The following is a 16,381-nucleotide window of genomic DNA, read 5'->3' as shown; positions in this document are numbered from 1 at the left end:
TAGCAGTGATGGAGTTTGAAACATCAGCTGCTGTTTGTGCAAAACTGTATGCTAATTACATCCTCCTACACAGGTGTTTGCTCATGAAAAGCTGGGGTGCATGTACATCAGAAGACTTGGTATAGACCCTCTTTTGTACTATGAAAAGAAAGCACAATAAGGTTGTATGGATCAGTGCTGACCTTAGTTGGAGCAAGTCTTTTGTCAGCCCTCATCATCATGCTCTGACACCATTAAACACGCAATAACCTTTGGCATGCCGAGGGTAACCTTTGGTGCCAATCTTTGTCACCGATTCATGACCAGGATGAACACGCACAGGTCAACAGAAGGAGCGCATTTTGTGCTCAATCAAACATGCTCTTTATTTCCACCTCCAAACATTTTAACTTGTAGAGTTGTGCTGTTCAAATTTTGCACAATTAAGTCTGCAGCAGGACAAAGGAAACCAAAGTCAGCATGCTGAAGGTGAAACAAACAAAAAATCACAAATAGATTTAAAGTCCAACGAAAGACCTTTAATGCCCCAAACATGCAAATCACCATGGTTATGATACTGATGGAAATATTTGGAGTATAACTTTTTTGGAGGACACCTTTTAATGTCTTTTCCACATAAAGTTGAATAAGGCAATAATGGATTGTTAGAGCCTCTTAAACAGATAGTGTACCATCCAAAAAGACTCAATGTACAGGTTGTAGCCTCCACCAGTTGGTAACATGTAATAGCCACAAAGGCTACTACAACACAAAACTTAGTTATAAGTTCCAAAGAGAAAGTAGTTCTTCTCACCTTTTACTTCTTTCTCCTTAAGAGGTGACTTCCTTTTCTTCTTCACAGACAGGTTGTGGAGGGTGCACTTGGGGTTTATCAACATGCTGTAGTCGTCGTTTCCAATGGAGATCAAGAAATCTGCCTGGCTACCCTCTGTGTCTTCTAGGGACTCGATGTCAATCTCCAGGTCTTCCAAACTCATAACTTCTCCACTTGTGGAAGGATGACTCAAATCAGCAGGGTCATGTTCCTCATGTTGTGATGGCAACTGACTATGAAAATGGAAAGTGCTGGCTCTTGTTTCATCCTGTTGCTCACCGTCTGCAAGTTTCTGATCAGGCAGATCCTTCACATTTTGCTGTGTGACTTCTTCCTCTGATGGTGTAACAATGCTTATTTTTGAATCTTTTGCATCTTCAGGACTTTGGGACCGATCAGCTTCATCATTCTCAAGAGACAGTACTTGATTGGTGTCCCAGTCAAGGTTATTGTTGTTCTCTAAATCTGCCTCAACAAATCCTTCCACCTGGTTGGACGTACTGGTGATTTCTGTACATTGCTCCTGTGTCTCGTCACCACCCTGTGCCGTGGGGAGTTCTAAAGTATCTGCCTTCTGTAGACTTGGTATGATGTTAACGCGCTGTACACCATCCGGAATTTCTTTCAGTGAATCTGAACTTGTTGTTGCAAATTGTTTCACAAATGGCTTGCGTAGCGCGATAGCATCTGCCTCCAGGCAGCTTAGTTTGCTTTTACCTCCATCTCGCATTGGTCTGGGGGGAGTTATTGGTTCTAGCACTGGCATAGAGGGAGAGTATCTCTTCTCAGGGGGAGCAGGAGGGGTCTGAGGTCTGGGAACCAGTTCAGGCAGGCTGGATGGATCTTTACAAGGGGACACCTCTGTCAAGTTCTCATGACTGCTACTGTTGGCTGCTTTGGCCTGCTCCATGATTGGATCTAATGAGTCATTAACAGTGGCATCTCCTGAATCGTTTCTCGACCTACATCTGGGATTCTCAATGATGGAACACTTTGGTGATGTTGTAGAGAAGGAGGAGTGACAGGTCTGTGAAGTGGCAGCACTTCCCATGGGTGACGATGTCACTGTAACAGTGGTGGATGCCGTGCCAAAGGGAGAGTCTGCAAGGCTTCTCAAAGCTGCTAGAGGGTGCTCTTCTGCCTCTGCTGATGGCTTGCAGGAGGATGAAGAATTGACAGCGGGTTGCCTCTTGAGTGATGGTGGGTCCTGCAGGTTCATGGGCTCATCAACTGACTGTGACTTCTCTGCTGATGGTGACTGCATCTCCTTTGTGTCCTGAGTCGGTTGGACAGCACAGTTTTGAACGGGGGATGTCACAGCTCTTGGGATGGGCTGAAGGACGGGACTATTATCGGAAGTCAAAAGGCTTTCAGTACTGGGAAGGGAATCAGGAGTGGCGTCCGCACCCTGTACCAACGCAACCTTGCCAACAATAGCCGTGGTGGATGCCTGGGAGGCATCAGCTGCTGCAGTTCCAGTGGCAGAGACAGAGGGCACTGCCGAAACCTGACTACCTGTGAGCATGCCTGACTGAGGGACAGCTGCTGCCATGGTGGATGAAGGGAGGATTCGTGCCGGCCCCTGCGGACTCATACCTACAGCTGTTGGTGCTGGAAATCTCATTCCCGCAGGTGGGCCCGCACCTGGCACGGCTGGGATGGGAATTTTCCCCTGAGGATTGGGCTGCATGATCTCAATGAGAAAGTTGCCCACTCTCATCACCCTGGGCCCATCATTCCTCTGACTGTGCTGTGCTATTGTCTGGAGGATATTTGCCTTGGCACTTTCCCAGTTGCAGTCTGAGATGATTTCAATCAGCTTCCCTCCATTGGCAGACTTGGCCCCTGCAGCAGCAGGTGCTGATGAGGGTGGGGCTGCAGGGGGAGGGGGAGCGGGAGGTGGCGCGGGCGCGATGCGCGGCAAACGGGCCGTCGGACTCAGGTCTGGCGGGGGTGGACGAGGTCCGACGTACACAAACTCTCTGTAGGGCTGCACCTTCCTGTTGGGCACGACGGTGACGGAGCCTCCCGCCCCAGGTTTTTGCTCCTTGGCCTTCCGTCTCTCGATCCCTGCTCTGATCTTACTCCACTCCTTCTCTGCCTCACACCGCTCATCCTCTGGGGAGTTCCCATGTTGTTTACACATGCACTTCCTCTGGCAGACTTTGGTCTGATACAGTCTTGTTCGGGCACACGTCATACCATCATCTCCATCCTCATCCTCCCTTTCATCATCATCTATCTCATCCAACACTATGTCATCAATGAACAAAGCATCTTCCTCATCCTCATCTATAAACCTGTCCTCTAAAAAACCCTCTTCTGATGTGTCCTGCTCCTTAATGCCATCTTCAGACTCCTTCCTTGTGACCTTAGAGGAGGATTTTGACTGAGCCGCAGAGATCCCTTCTAAAGACTCTGACTTTGCCTTCTTTTTCACCATCCTCTTCTTCTTTGGTTGTCTGTTCTGACCTTTGGTACTGGATTTCCTTTTCTTCTCCCTTCCATCGGTGCTGGTTGAAGTCCCAGCACTGTCAGATTCCTTTCCAGAGGTTTGCTCACTTGCAGACTCCTTTGATGTCTGTTGTAATCCATTTCTCTTCTTACCAGGAGTCCTTTTGTTTTTTGGACTTTTCACCTTTCTCCCCTCCAGACTGTCAAGGACATCTGTTTCTAACGGTTTTGTTGCCGCCGGGCTGTCTTCTGGCTCCGCCGAGTCAAAGTACATCATGGATGATTCAGATGGCCGCCGTGGTCGCCTTCTGCTCTCATCTTTCTCCTCCTCTGTGCAGACACAGCCAAACATGCAGTCAACCTTTCCACAGTGCTCCTTCTCACAGCTAGCATCCCCAGTGTCTTTAATACTGTCGCAAACACAGCCAAGCCTACAGAAGTTGTTATTGCAAGGTGGTTTTTCCTGGAACTCTTCTTCCCTCCGAGGGGAAGACAACTGGTACACAGGTTCCTTCACAGTTTTCAATACTTTAGTAGACTTCCTCATGCTTGATTCTCCACACTGGCTAGAGTGGGTGGGAGACTGGCCCATCTCGAATGACTCGTCTAATGCTGAAGCTGCACTGGCAGCCTGGGTAGGGCTAACAACTGTCACATCACCGCTGGGGGCTGTGGTAGCGCTGGCCCTTCTGGCTGTTGGGTGAGACTTCATCAAGGACGCTTTCAACTTGGACAGAGCTGACTTTGTCCCTGCGTTACTTGTTTTCTTTGGCACAGGCTTCAACGATTTAGAGAGGAGAGCTGGCTTCCTATTCACCATCTTGCTGTTGACAATCCTGATCTGGGTGCCATGCTGGAGGGGGGACTTAGCTTTCTGTCCAGTCCCTTTGATGAAATTTGCTTTTTGCACCACACTGTCCAAACTCTTGACAAATCCACCTTGCTTAGAAGGAGTTTGGAAAGCAACATTTTCTGCCTTGTTGTGCATCAGGGGGTGAGTGAAGGTAACTTTGCTGCACTTGCTACTAAATATCTCTCCCTCTGTCGCAAGGTACTTCTCCAACTCATCACTGACAAATGCTGACTTCTTACATCCTGCCTCTTCTCTTGCTGGACCAATCAGTTCTGGTCCCATCTTGGAGACAGTGTCGACCACAGGGGAGAGGGGCATCTCTTCTGCCATCTGCTCTATTTCCTCAGGCTTCTCCAGGTCATCATCATCATCACCTTCACCATAAAAGTTGTAAATGTCTGTACTGTCATCATCAAGAATCTCTTGCTCTTCCTCCTCATCTTCGTCAGCCATGGGCAGCCCACTAGTACTAGCTTCAAGATTTCGGCTTTGCTCCAATTCTTTCATCCGTTTCTTTGTTCTGAGCTTCTTTGGAATGAATCCTTCAGTTTTCCTTTCTTTCATTCTAAGCACCTGTGCTTGCAACCCTCTTTCCTTTATCTGGTCTTCAGTCATGCAGCACAGGAGTCGTTCTTGAGTCTTCCAATGGAGCTTCTCAAAAGGAGTGTTTTCCAGGAGCTCAATGTCCTCACCTGTAAGGGCTTTCTGCTTCTTCTTTTTCTTGTAGCCCTTGATTTTGGTTGGATCTGTTGTTTTGCCTTTCTTGGAGAGAAACTTTTCAGGAGTTTTCTCTGCTTTTGGTATGTCTGTAACTGACTCACTGCTGTTTTGTGGTACCAGTTCCTCTGTCATAACTGCCTCATCAGCAGTGCTAGTATCCAATACTTCCTCCTTTATTTTTATAACAGTTGCAGCCACTATACTGCCATCTATGTCTTTTTCTGGAGTAGTGACAGGTTTCTTTCCTTTCTTGCCTGATTTTGCGCCTGGCGTCTTCTCCTTTCCGTCTGCCTGGGTGACAACCTTTTTCTTTTTTACCTTACCAGGTGTGCCTGTCTTGCTTCCAGGAGTGGTTGCTTTCTTAGTCTTCTTGCCAGTTCCAGGAGTCTTGACTTTATTCACTCCAGGAGGTTTCTCCTCGGGTGGAATGAGCTCATCTTGTTCTAGTGTTTCTATCGGTGCTATATCTTGTGCTGGTTTGCCTGTCTTCAGAGCCTTCAGCTCCAGTTTAAGCATTCTTTCATACTTCCTAATCCTGTTGTGTATTCCCCTCATGCCATGTTTCCCTTTGTGTCGAAACAACTCTGCCTGGCCAACCTCTTTCAACTTCCGCTTATTTTTTGGAGGTAGATTCAAGGTTTTGAACTTAGTTATGTCCATGAGGAATTCTCGACCCTTGTCGCCCATCTCTTGCCTTGTCTTCTCCTCTACAGCAACATGGGCATGAAGAGCATCTTTAGAACAAAATGACATAAACAGCATTCCTTCAATGTCATCCACATCAGGTACAATTTCTGAAATTTTCCCCCTCCTGAAGTCCTCCAAATCATCATCCAAATCATCATCATCCTCGTCATCATCAAAATCACTAAATTCATCCTCATTGACTTTAGAAGTTGATGGCTGTGGTTCCTTTGGCTTTGCGGGTTTCTTTTCTACTGAGTCTAGTTTTGGTTTTGGTTTCTTGGGAAGTTTTGGCGTCTTAGAATCAGAAGACTTGTACTTCCCTGATGTGATCTCTTCATCTTCTATCACACTTTTGATAATAGCTGTGGCTAGAGACTTTGATTGACGGACGCTGCTCCTTTCACTTGGGCCAGCCTGCCACTCAGCATCCTTCTGTAAGGCCTCCACTTCTTTCAGCTTCCTGGAATGTGCCCACTGCTGTTTTGGCTTGATCGGTTTCAGAGGTACCTCGGGACTTTTGGTTACTTGTCTTTGTGATGACTGGGAACTTGTTGCCAGTGAAGCACTGTCACCTCCTGGTGTGTTGTGCACATTTGCACCTTTACTGATTTCACTTGTAGTTGTAGGTCCCACTTGACTGGGATTTTCTGCACCACTTTCTGGCTTCTGCTTCAAGGCATCAATGTTCCACCTTTTCTTCTTGTAATTTGATGTATTAGTAGAAGAAGATGGCTTCACTGTAAGTGCAAGAGGCTGCTCGGACTGACTGTACTCTGCTTTAGTCTGAGTAGAAGACGGAGTTGATATAGAAGAAGATGATGTAAATACATTAAAAATGTTCCGTGGAGGGTTTGAAGTGTTCACGTGTGACACTGTCGAGCTCTGATTCTCTGTCACAATGTGCTGTGCTATTTGCTTCTCAAGAGTCTTTGATTGTAAGGTGAGGGCAAGGGCACTATCAAATAATAGTGTGTTAACACTGACGGATGAGGGAACATTGTGAATAGGAGGGGGTTGTCCTTGCTTGGCAGGTACCGCCTTTTCTCCCGAAGTCCCCTTCATTACTTTAGAGATAGGGTTTACAGCAGAATCAGACTTTCTCTTCCCTACCAACCCTTCACTGATGGTTTGTTCTCTGCTGTGGGCAGTGTTTGTGGGCTGGGGCTCACTGTCAGTCTTAACAGAGCTTGGTGGAGAGTCATCTTCTATTACTATTACATCTGGAATGTTGACCTTGGAAGTTTCAGGAGCCTTTGAAGCTGACGGAATGCCATTCATCTGCTGGTAGACAGGGTCTCGTCTGTGCTTGAATCTCCAGGCAGGCGGCACCGCGCGTCCCGACTGCCGCCCGTCATCCAGTAACTGCTTCTCTACGATCTGTGCTACTAACGTCACCCCGTTATCCCTCTGCTGAGGCATATAACCCGAGGCGTTTGCCTGCACAGAAGTGGCGGGGATTCCCCTGCTGCCCTGTGCCGATACTGTGAGAGTTCCTCCTCTCTGGGTGAAGCTGGCGTTCGTGACACTCCCGGCAACACTGATGAGAGGTGGAGGGTGTGCCACAGTAGTGGGTCTGAGATCCCCCTGCACCCGTCTCATGTCAATGTCACCGTTTGGCTGTCTGTGTGCCATGCTGCCCCTGGGCGACAGGTGGGCAGCTGGCATGAAGTACTGCTGGACAGGGATGGAGGCCTCCTCTGTAGTGCTGACCCGTGGAGGCATGGCTACACCTTGTATGGCATACCCCTTATAGTCCTGCTGCTGGCGTGCCGTCGTGTACTGAGGCAGTGCTCTGTCTTTGTAGGAAGCCTCGCTGGAGGCCTGCATGCCCTGGAAGTGGTGGGCCTGTCTGTGTTGGACGTAAGGCGGGGGTGGGGGGTAGTCCACCGGGACCATCTGAGCCGCCCGGCGATAATCTGTGGCTTGTGGAGGGATTTCCCTCGCTTTTCTTTTCTGATCAGAGTCACTGGACAACGAGGACTTGGCCCCATCATCCTTCTGTCCACTGGAAGAGCCACTTCTTGGAGCGTGGATAAGAGGAGGTGGTGAAGACAGCCTTGGGCCATGTTGCATGGCCATAGAAGGATGAAAATTTGGTTGTCTCTGCACTGCTACGAGGGCAGGATGTGGCATTCCTCTGGTCAACCTGTTGATAACGTCTGGAGGATAATGCTGTGTAGGCTGGGCCGAGTACACTGTAGTTGTGGCTGAAGTGCTCTGGTGTTTGTCACCTTGATCAGAAACTGCGACCCTCGGGCTATGAGCAATCATATCAGACACCACCTTTGAAGTTCTCGGCGAAGCTACAATATCTGAACTACCTTCTAATCGTCTGTTTTCGAGGTGCTGTCTCAAGGTGACAAACTCTGGTGGGTTGGCGGGAACAGGCTGCGCGGAGACAGACAACTGGACCTGACGCTGTAAATCTGCACTGTAGGCTACCAGTCTGTTGGGACTCTGTGAGGAAGGCATGGCACCAATCCTGGGTTGTCTGGCTCCTGTGGGGTCCACAGGCATCAGGGTTGTGCTGCCGTGGCTCCCAGGGTTCATCGCTCTGATGGAGGTTTCCGCTGCACCCATCATTAACCTACTGTCCACAGGCATTCTTACAGGGGCTTGACTACTGTGTGCTCGTTCTGTGCCCGTGTGTGGGGCTACGGGAGAGCGGGATGGTCTCATGGGCATGGCTGGATGGTAGGACTGTCTACTGTCCAGTATCTCCACAGCTTGTCCAGGCCGGCCCATTGCACTGGTGCTGTACAGTGGAGGGTGTGTATTGGGGGGTCCCCCTGCCTTAGTATCCACTCCTGGCATCCCAAGGGCTCTTCTGTCTGGGACAGCAAACCCCACAGGGGTCCCTCCTTGTGGCTGACCGTGATGATGTAGAAGCTGGTGAGATCCGATGGGTCTGGTGTTAGCAGGAAGTCTGTGTGAGACCCGCTCCATCCCGTACATGTGGCTGGTGGGCTGGGATCCATACTGTTTATCATGGGGATGTGGAACCTGTGGAGGGGATACAAACACAAACAAATATGACTTTCACTTCCAACAACAATTAATGGAAGGGCAAAATAAACATACCGTATATCTTTTAATGCACAGCATCAAAGGATAATACAGGTATGATCTTAAGCCATCAAATAACTAAAAGCAAATAGCATCTAAAGTTTTCAAAGGTCCTAAGTTTTCATATCCTGACCATTGAAGTCTGAAGAAAAGTGGAATGCACTATCTGTAACTTAGACTTCATCTTAACTTTTTTTATCAAATTTGTTAAGACTTTGATTCAGTTTGTAGCACACCTTGTACAATCACTATTCTAAAAGTGGCCATCCTTCAGTCTATAATTGTGTCATCTTAAAAGCATCTCTGTACCTTTTATGTTCAAATGATATCATATTATCAAAGAGGTGTAAAAGATCTAAATCAAATAAGCATTGAGATATAGCAGATGTCATTATCAATCTCACTCTTCAAGGTGTTCTGGGATTCCTTCCAAGATATAATTACCTGTGGCTGCGTATACACTGCAGGGCGTGGGGGCCTCGCTTGGCTGGCTGATGCAGTTGTCTGCTGGGTGCCTGACTTACTGGGCGAACCCTTTGACAGGTCTAGAGGCTGGTCTCCATCCATTTTCAGCTACGTAAAATCTGAAGCACAACCATAAATTTGAAAGATTGGAATAATGATGACATAACAAACGTGTTATAAACTAAATATGAGTGTATCATGAACAGTCTATCTGGGAAGCATTCCCAAGAGACTTCCAACTTTCTTTTAAGGGAAAACATTTCTGCAGCCCGGAAAGATTTGGTTTGCCTGTTCCCTACTACACACATATATTCTATACTTAACAATGCATAAAATGGGTAACTATGATCACCATACAGCAGGTTTGCACATATGCAACAATCAATCTTAGGTCCATGGGTTTTTCTTTCCTGGATAGCTTGGAATCATTTGATTTGAAGTCTTTTTATTTGTTTGACACATTTACTGTAAGCGCTTAAAGACAAATGAGACTTCAAATGTAGGTCATATTCTGTTATAACAGTCACACACCCCATGAATGACATCCAACCACCTTACATACCAGAGAGAGGCACATTTCTGTTCTAGGGACCCTGTCTCTATTCAGCCAATGGAATAACCCATATCCTGTTGGATGAATTATTGAACCAATCGCTGCTGACATCATCCCACAAGAGAACCCCGCTTTCGTGATACGATCTTGGCCACATCCTACGTGAGCTGCAAGATAGATGTCTGACAAGGAGAGCTTGACAGAAAATTTAGAAAGGCTGTCATTTCAAACCAGTTATCAAATCATGTCCATGTTTCTGAATTTGCAGACCCTTCAATATACTAGGCTTGCCCTTATGCAGAGAAAGGTCCAAGACAATCTTCTTCTCTTTTCTGTTTTCATTTTATGGACTATAGCTCACAGCAGCCATTTCCAGTGACATGTTAGCTGAATGAGCAGCTATAGACTGGGATTAGGCAGCTCTTGACCTTCTTGTCACAAGGTAAGAGGCTAACCACTGAACAATGCACGTGTCTGTAAAAAAGGCCGACTTTTGATTCAAAGACTTTAAGGTTCTTTGGAACAGGTCCTAATTCCTGACATGGCCTCTTAAAAACAAAATAGATCTTAAGTTTTAAGTATGTGTCAAGAAGACAATAACAATTCTTTCAAATGACTGTCTCTTGAAGATGAAGAAAGACATGGCAATCTAGCTGCTTTTCTATCATATAAAACACATACAGTGATACACATAAATACATGTACACAACTGCAGAGCTCTCAACTACATGAGAGCCTTGACATATATCTAGGACAATGTGGGATAAAGCCTCCTTTGTACTACCAATAGCTTCTATTCACTGGATATTCCAACAAGGTCCCTCTTATCCAGAAAGGCCCAACTATTAGAATTTTGATGAATCTTCAGAAGATGTTAGTGTCCTCCAAACCACTGTCTGGTACTCGATATAAAAAGAGTAAGGCTTGGTATCATGCTAGGAAGCGGATACTATGGAGCTATCTATCCTTCGGCATGACAAAGCTTACTCCAAAGGGATTTCTAAAGAAAACCGCCCAGAAGCCACAGGATGGCCATGAATAACAATAACCCACCCTTACACCCTTGCTTTTATGTCTGGTCAGAATTATCAGTAAGACCATGGATGTTCAATTAGATTTTAAACATGTATTTTACTGGATGTTGCACGGTCAAATCACAAAACCAGTTTATAATGGTAAAGAAGTATGTTATTACATTTACATTAACACATTAAACCACTACATAATGTACAACATACAGCTTGTACATCAGTCTCCCCATAAATACATAAGCAACGCAAGTATAACTTGCTCTTTTGTTTCTCGTAAAGCATGTCTGTTGGGAATTTTAAAATCTTTTGATTGGCGTTATCATCTAACAATGACGTCAGCCAGTTCAGCTGCTGGTCTCATGGTCAAACCTTGACATTTTGGACTTGACCGATAAAAATAACCTCAGCAACATCACATCTTACATGTAAACAAAATATTTCCTCAAACCTCTGGGCTATGGCAACTGTTTTTTTCAAGGCATAGCTTCCTGTACCTCAAGCAACTGAAGGACAATTCTGTGATCCTATTGTAAATAGAAGGGCCATAGGCATTCAATGAGATTACGAAGTCTGGGTATCTGAAACAGACAGATAACCTAGCTACAAGACAGTGAACAATAGTCTACTTTACCCTTTCCTTCAAAAACTGTTCTTTGGAAAAAAAGTCAACATAACAATAATTTCTAGAAAATCAAAAGGTTCTTGATTCACTTCTTTTCCCAATAAAATCTTTACATGATACATAAATTCAAAAGAAAAAGAAGTGAAACAAGAATATTTTGCTTCACTCCTTTTTCTAGTGAAATATGGACATAATTACATGTAAGAGTCTAATGCTCAGATAATTCAAGAGTCTTATGTATTATGAGTCCACAAGAAGGGACATGCCATTGTTATCATGGAATGACAATACAATTTCTTTTTTTACAATAGGTTTTAGGGTTTAGTCCAGTCTTAGCAGAACATAGCGTTAGCAGTTTCAAAGGAAAAAAAAATTATTTTTTGAGGCAGTTCAAGACACAAATTACTTTAACCCCATAACTGATACAAAGTTGGAGCTAGAGGGCTACCTTAGCAAGATGAAGGTTAAGAGGGTTTCACCCCTGAATGTTGTCTGGCTTCTTGGAAGTGTTATACCCATCCTGAGATTGACATGAGTAAAGGGTATTTTGCTCTACACGAAATGCTTACATTGGTAAAAGGAATTTGGAAACAAATCAATGTCAATATTCGCCTCAGGCGTTCACTTAAAGTCAATCCAACATGCAGCATGCGGAAGCTAACATGGGTAACGTTACATACTTGACGTTAGCACTAGACATGCAAAATACTGATTTCTTGGAAAAAAGCTGTTGTTTAATGTTCACTATTCAAACAGTTCTTGACGTTGTTCCCTATAGACTCATGAATATTGTTTCATGATGTGGCCTTATCCAAACCTGTTTTAGTAAGCCTTTTCCTCTTCTGTGTTTCTAAACTTAAAGTGATCTTCAGCCTAGCCTCTACAACAGGCTATGATTGAGGACAGACACAAGTATCATGGCTAGATCACTATTACAAAGGCACGTGTCACGACATCCACTGCTGCGTGTGATATTTCTGCATGATGCTCATGTAGGCTCCTTTCTCGTAGATTATAACCTGAGCCTGGAACGACTGACTGTCTTTGATGAGAATCAAGGTACAGAAGATGGTTTCATACAGATGAAGACATTACTGACTGATCTAGGAGAAGATACAAGTAGAGATGTGTGTTTCAGATTAGATTTTCACTGCCTTAACACAGCCCTCAGGACAAAGAATGTCTATTTCTGAAAGTAATTTTATCTGTTATTCATAAAACATTCACAGGATGGCAAGGGCTACACTAACCATAGTGAAATCTCATTGCTGCTTCATCTACAAACATGATTGGTTTGTCTGTAATGGTAAATAAACTGTCCGTTGAGCAATCCATTAAAAGAACTGTGTCACGTCTGATCGATTGGGAGTCATCTTGCCAACATCATCTATCATGAATGCTCCACTCCATTACACTGGTTATTAGTCTGTGTCCAGATACAGCTTAAGTTCAATATGAATCACTTTTCCTCCAAACATTTACTTGGTAATACAGTATATCAAGGGTGATGTTTTAAGTCACTCACAAGATAATGGTTATGTTAACAAGGTGTTTTCTTCTTGTGTGAAACACCAAAAAAAACAGATAGATTGGATAGCCTGATAAACTTGTTTTTATGAATCAAAATTTAGTGTCATTAGTCAAGTAATTTCATATACATGTACATGACAGTTTACTTCATTATTTTCTGGGATATCCTTTCAAGATGATTCTTCCTGATATCGAGGAGGTTTTTTTTCAACCTCCTTCCTTATATTTATATTCTGGCTTTCTGTCTGGTAATGAAATTAGCAAAATCAATGGAAATAATGAGCAAAGCTGCCATCCAAATTACAGGTAAAATCTCTATGTCTGGTTGATTGTTAAACAAAAAGGTAGCCCACAAACCTTATTTCCTGTGCTACTAGGAATACTAACACAGACCAGTGCTTTGGCAATCAGCCTTCCTCCACCCATCCTGTATTCAGATCACTTCAATTATATTTTGTTACTGAAGCAGATATATATAGGAACTTCAGAGATACTCGTGTTCATGCATTCAACCCTACACTACAGTGCTCTACTATTCTCAGTGGTCAGTCTAAAATATGGGCCAGACAAGAAGTGCTGTAAAATGAGGTTGAAGAGAGCTCGTTTATCACTGCCCCTCGGTGAAGAGGAATGAATATCAAGGCAAAGAATCACAGCTTTTCCTGAACCTTGTGACATTTACAAGAATGCCACTGATGGCGGGTGAATATGGCTACCTGGCTTTCACTTCCATGAGTACGTATTCTGTATGACCTTCAATCAGGAAAATAACCTCATTGGTCTTCTTTTTTATCCTCCTAGGAAAATAACCCCATTGGTCTTCTTTGGTCTTTGCCAAGCATTCTTACCATAAGTGCAAGAGAAGCAAATATAGAAAATTACAGCAAATTTGAACCCAGACAATGGAAAACCTTTAGAAGAAAGGCTATTTCAAGTCCTAAAATCAATATACATTTGTACAAGTATATCTCCAGTTAGAAAGGAACTGAGAGTACCATGATAGCCATGAATACACCTACCTTTCCTGCTAGAATTTACAGCTTTAAGTTTGAAAATGAAAGCCCATGACAAGAACAGATGTAAGCATCATACCGTCAGTCTTGCTACAGCAAATCATTAAGCCTTTTCTCCATGATGACAATCTGTCTTACTCTGTAGGCTGTAATAGATAATCTAGCTCCTTTCTCCTCCCAAGGCACTGCTAACTTTCCTACAGCATAAAACACCATGCAACAGAGCAGAGCTGCTGCAGGGATCAAATAGCACATTCTCATTTGGTCACATGAGCCGTTGCCAAGCAACCACGTTGATTGACACATTCATGAGCTGATCACATGATCACACCAGCAAGGCCTTTGGCCCACCAGCAGGCTGTTCTACTGGAAAGAATCCTTCAACCTTCTGTAATTATTTCACACTCCATTGACCATAACACAGCTAGGAAAGACAATTTAGAGAAGTATAAAGCAACATTTCAAGAACAAAGGGAACAACAATGACACTGTTTGGTGAGCAGGAGTGTCCGAGCCCTGCCCTTATGACTAAACTCTGCCTTCGCTCACGTGTAAACATGCTGTTTACAATGGGGCCCGTGTTCCTAAGTTCAGTGCACCAGCCTAGCTGTCTATCTTCCTTGATATCAAACCTTTGCCTTTCTGGATACCCTACTAGTCTCTAGAATATTCCCAATCTCAAATAAAACCAAAGCAGAAACAGCATTATAAATCACCTTGAGAAAAATACCCTTTTCCTCATGCAGGTGAACTGTTCAAGAGAGAGATCATTAGTGGCACAAGTTCCAGTGTATCTCTTCTCTTGCTCATGCATCATACCACATATGTATTTACCAAACACTTGACAAGGATACTTACCTTCTCTTCTTTACAAAAATCTACCATACGCTATACTTAGCTGCCTAAAATGCCAGCCCGGAACAGATCAATAATGACATAAGCAAATGTCCGTCTTTCTGACGACTGGATAATACTGAAACGCACAACGAACGTTTCCATCATACAGGTGCAAAATCAGGCGGATATGGAAGATTTGTTTTGAATACAAAACAGAGGCCCTAAATGATCATTTTCCAATACTCCCTGTGCTAAAATTTACCAGTCCACTTTTGAAGGGGTGCTTGATCAACTCAAGGATGTCAACAGAAACCTTTCTTTCAAGGGCAATATCAAACCACGCTGAAGAAGTTTTCTAACAGACAATCGATTCATTCCCTCTTAAGGATCAGGTATGTAGTAAAGAGCCCAAAATGGGCACGTCACTTGCCTGGCAATGTGACTGGGAAGAAAAAGCTATCTCACATTTCAAGCTAACATAAATTAATATCACAAATTGGCAGAGTAACACAAGCTTGGGCACAAGGGCACACCTAAGTTTGCATTCACACCAAGTGTCTAGTTTTACACTTGGTGATCAACTTTCCTTTCTAATTGGTACTACCATTGTGGTCATGACTATAACCTGCTCATAACATTTACAATCTTTGGGGACTCAATACAGTATTCTGCATAACCTATTCCAGGACTATCAAGCAACACAAAGACTAAATCCTTTTGAGTCCTTTCATTACAATAAGATTGGTCCAAGGCTGAAGGTTTAACCAAACCTTTGACCAGGAAATAAATCTTTACAGCACCTAACCATTGGCTTGTTCCAAGGCCAGAGGAAGAAGACAGACTTGCGTAAGCATGGCGATCCAAACTAGTATCATGGACAGAAATCAGTTTTGTCTCTGTGCCATAAGGCCTTGCGTCAAGCCTTTTTCATGATCACAGCCATTGGCTGGCATGCCTCTCCCCTTTGCCGTCCAACTGCTTAGTCAAATCTTCCTGGCAGACTTGGAAACTCTTCTTTCCACCCCAATTATAAATACTGTGTGGTGAATGGCATACTCACACATTAGGAACTGAATATCCTCTTTGCTGATGGAATCTGTTTATGAAAAGTGGCTTTCTTTGGTGGAGGGAAGCAGTTCTAAAGGCATTTGGAGCCAAAGATATTTTTGCTGGCCTCACCCCTTTTGGCACGATGCCAGTATTTGTCTTCCTATCAGACTATGCCCCCAGCATATTTTCCCAACTAAGCATGGCCCCCTTTGTTTGGGTCCGCCACAGGTTGAGATGACATCATAGCTATTTACATACCTTTTGTATGTGCAAGCTTATGATTGGTCCACTTCCCTTCAATCACTCTGCTTCCATCCTCAGGCAATATGCAAATACCAGACACTGCATGCCAACAAAGAAACCACAATAGCGTCTGATGCAATGGGCATCTTTGGTGAAGACAAGATGTCTATAGCATTGAAAATGGAAAATGTCACAAACCCTACCTTAGTTTCCTGTCCTCATTTGGTGCATTGCAAAACCTCGCAATGCTTGACCTTGTATCAAGCAATGACTCTCTTAAGGCCAAGAGACAAGAAAAGCCCTTAGGCTTAAAACCTCTTTCATGGACTGATGTACAGTAATCCTGTATTTTTCTGTCACCTGGAATAATTTTTTTGAAATTTGAACAAGAAACAGAACACAGACATCCTAATGATTCTTGCAAGGAAAGCAGTTATGGGTAA

The 16,381-nt window shown here is 44.2% G+C and overlaps 1 protein-coding gene across 5 annotated transcripts in view; it reads right to left on the bottom strand.

Moving 5' to 3' along the window:
- Positions 1–16,381, bottom strand: part of LOC118419050 — a 34,385-nt gene that overhangs the window by 7,026 nt on the left and 10,978 nt on the right. For 3 of the 5 annotated variants that reach the window (XM_035825287.1, XM_035825283.1, XM_035825286.1), the window contains exons 2-3: positions 9,039–9,178; positions 794–8,531 (exon numbers count right to left, since the gene is read on the bottom strand). In XM_035825287.1, coding sequence (XP_035681180.1) covers positions 794–8,531; positions 9,039–9,161 — 7,861 coding nt within the window. In that variant the 5' untranslated portion in view covers positions 9,162–9,178. Of the gene's footprint in view, positions 1–793; positions 8,532–9,038; positions 9,179–13,887; positions 14,061–15,705; positions 15,859–16,381 lie in introns of those variants that run through there. The other 2 variants (XM_035825285.1, XM_035825284.1) reach the window with 2 other exon arrangements.

Source organism: Branchiostoma floridae, chromosome 7, assembly GCF_000003815.2.
Source record: "Branchiostoma floridae strain S238N-H82 chromosome 7, Bfl_VNyyK, whole genome shotgun sequence".
NCBI classification, from domain to species: domain Eukaryota; kingdom Metazoa; phylum Chordata; class Leptocardii; order Amphioxiformes; family Branchiostomatidae; genus Branchiostoma; species Branchiostoma floridae.
Note: the sequence above shows the minus strand (reverse complement) of the source record. Positions and strands in the feature narration are given on the sequence as shown.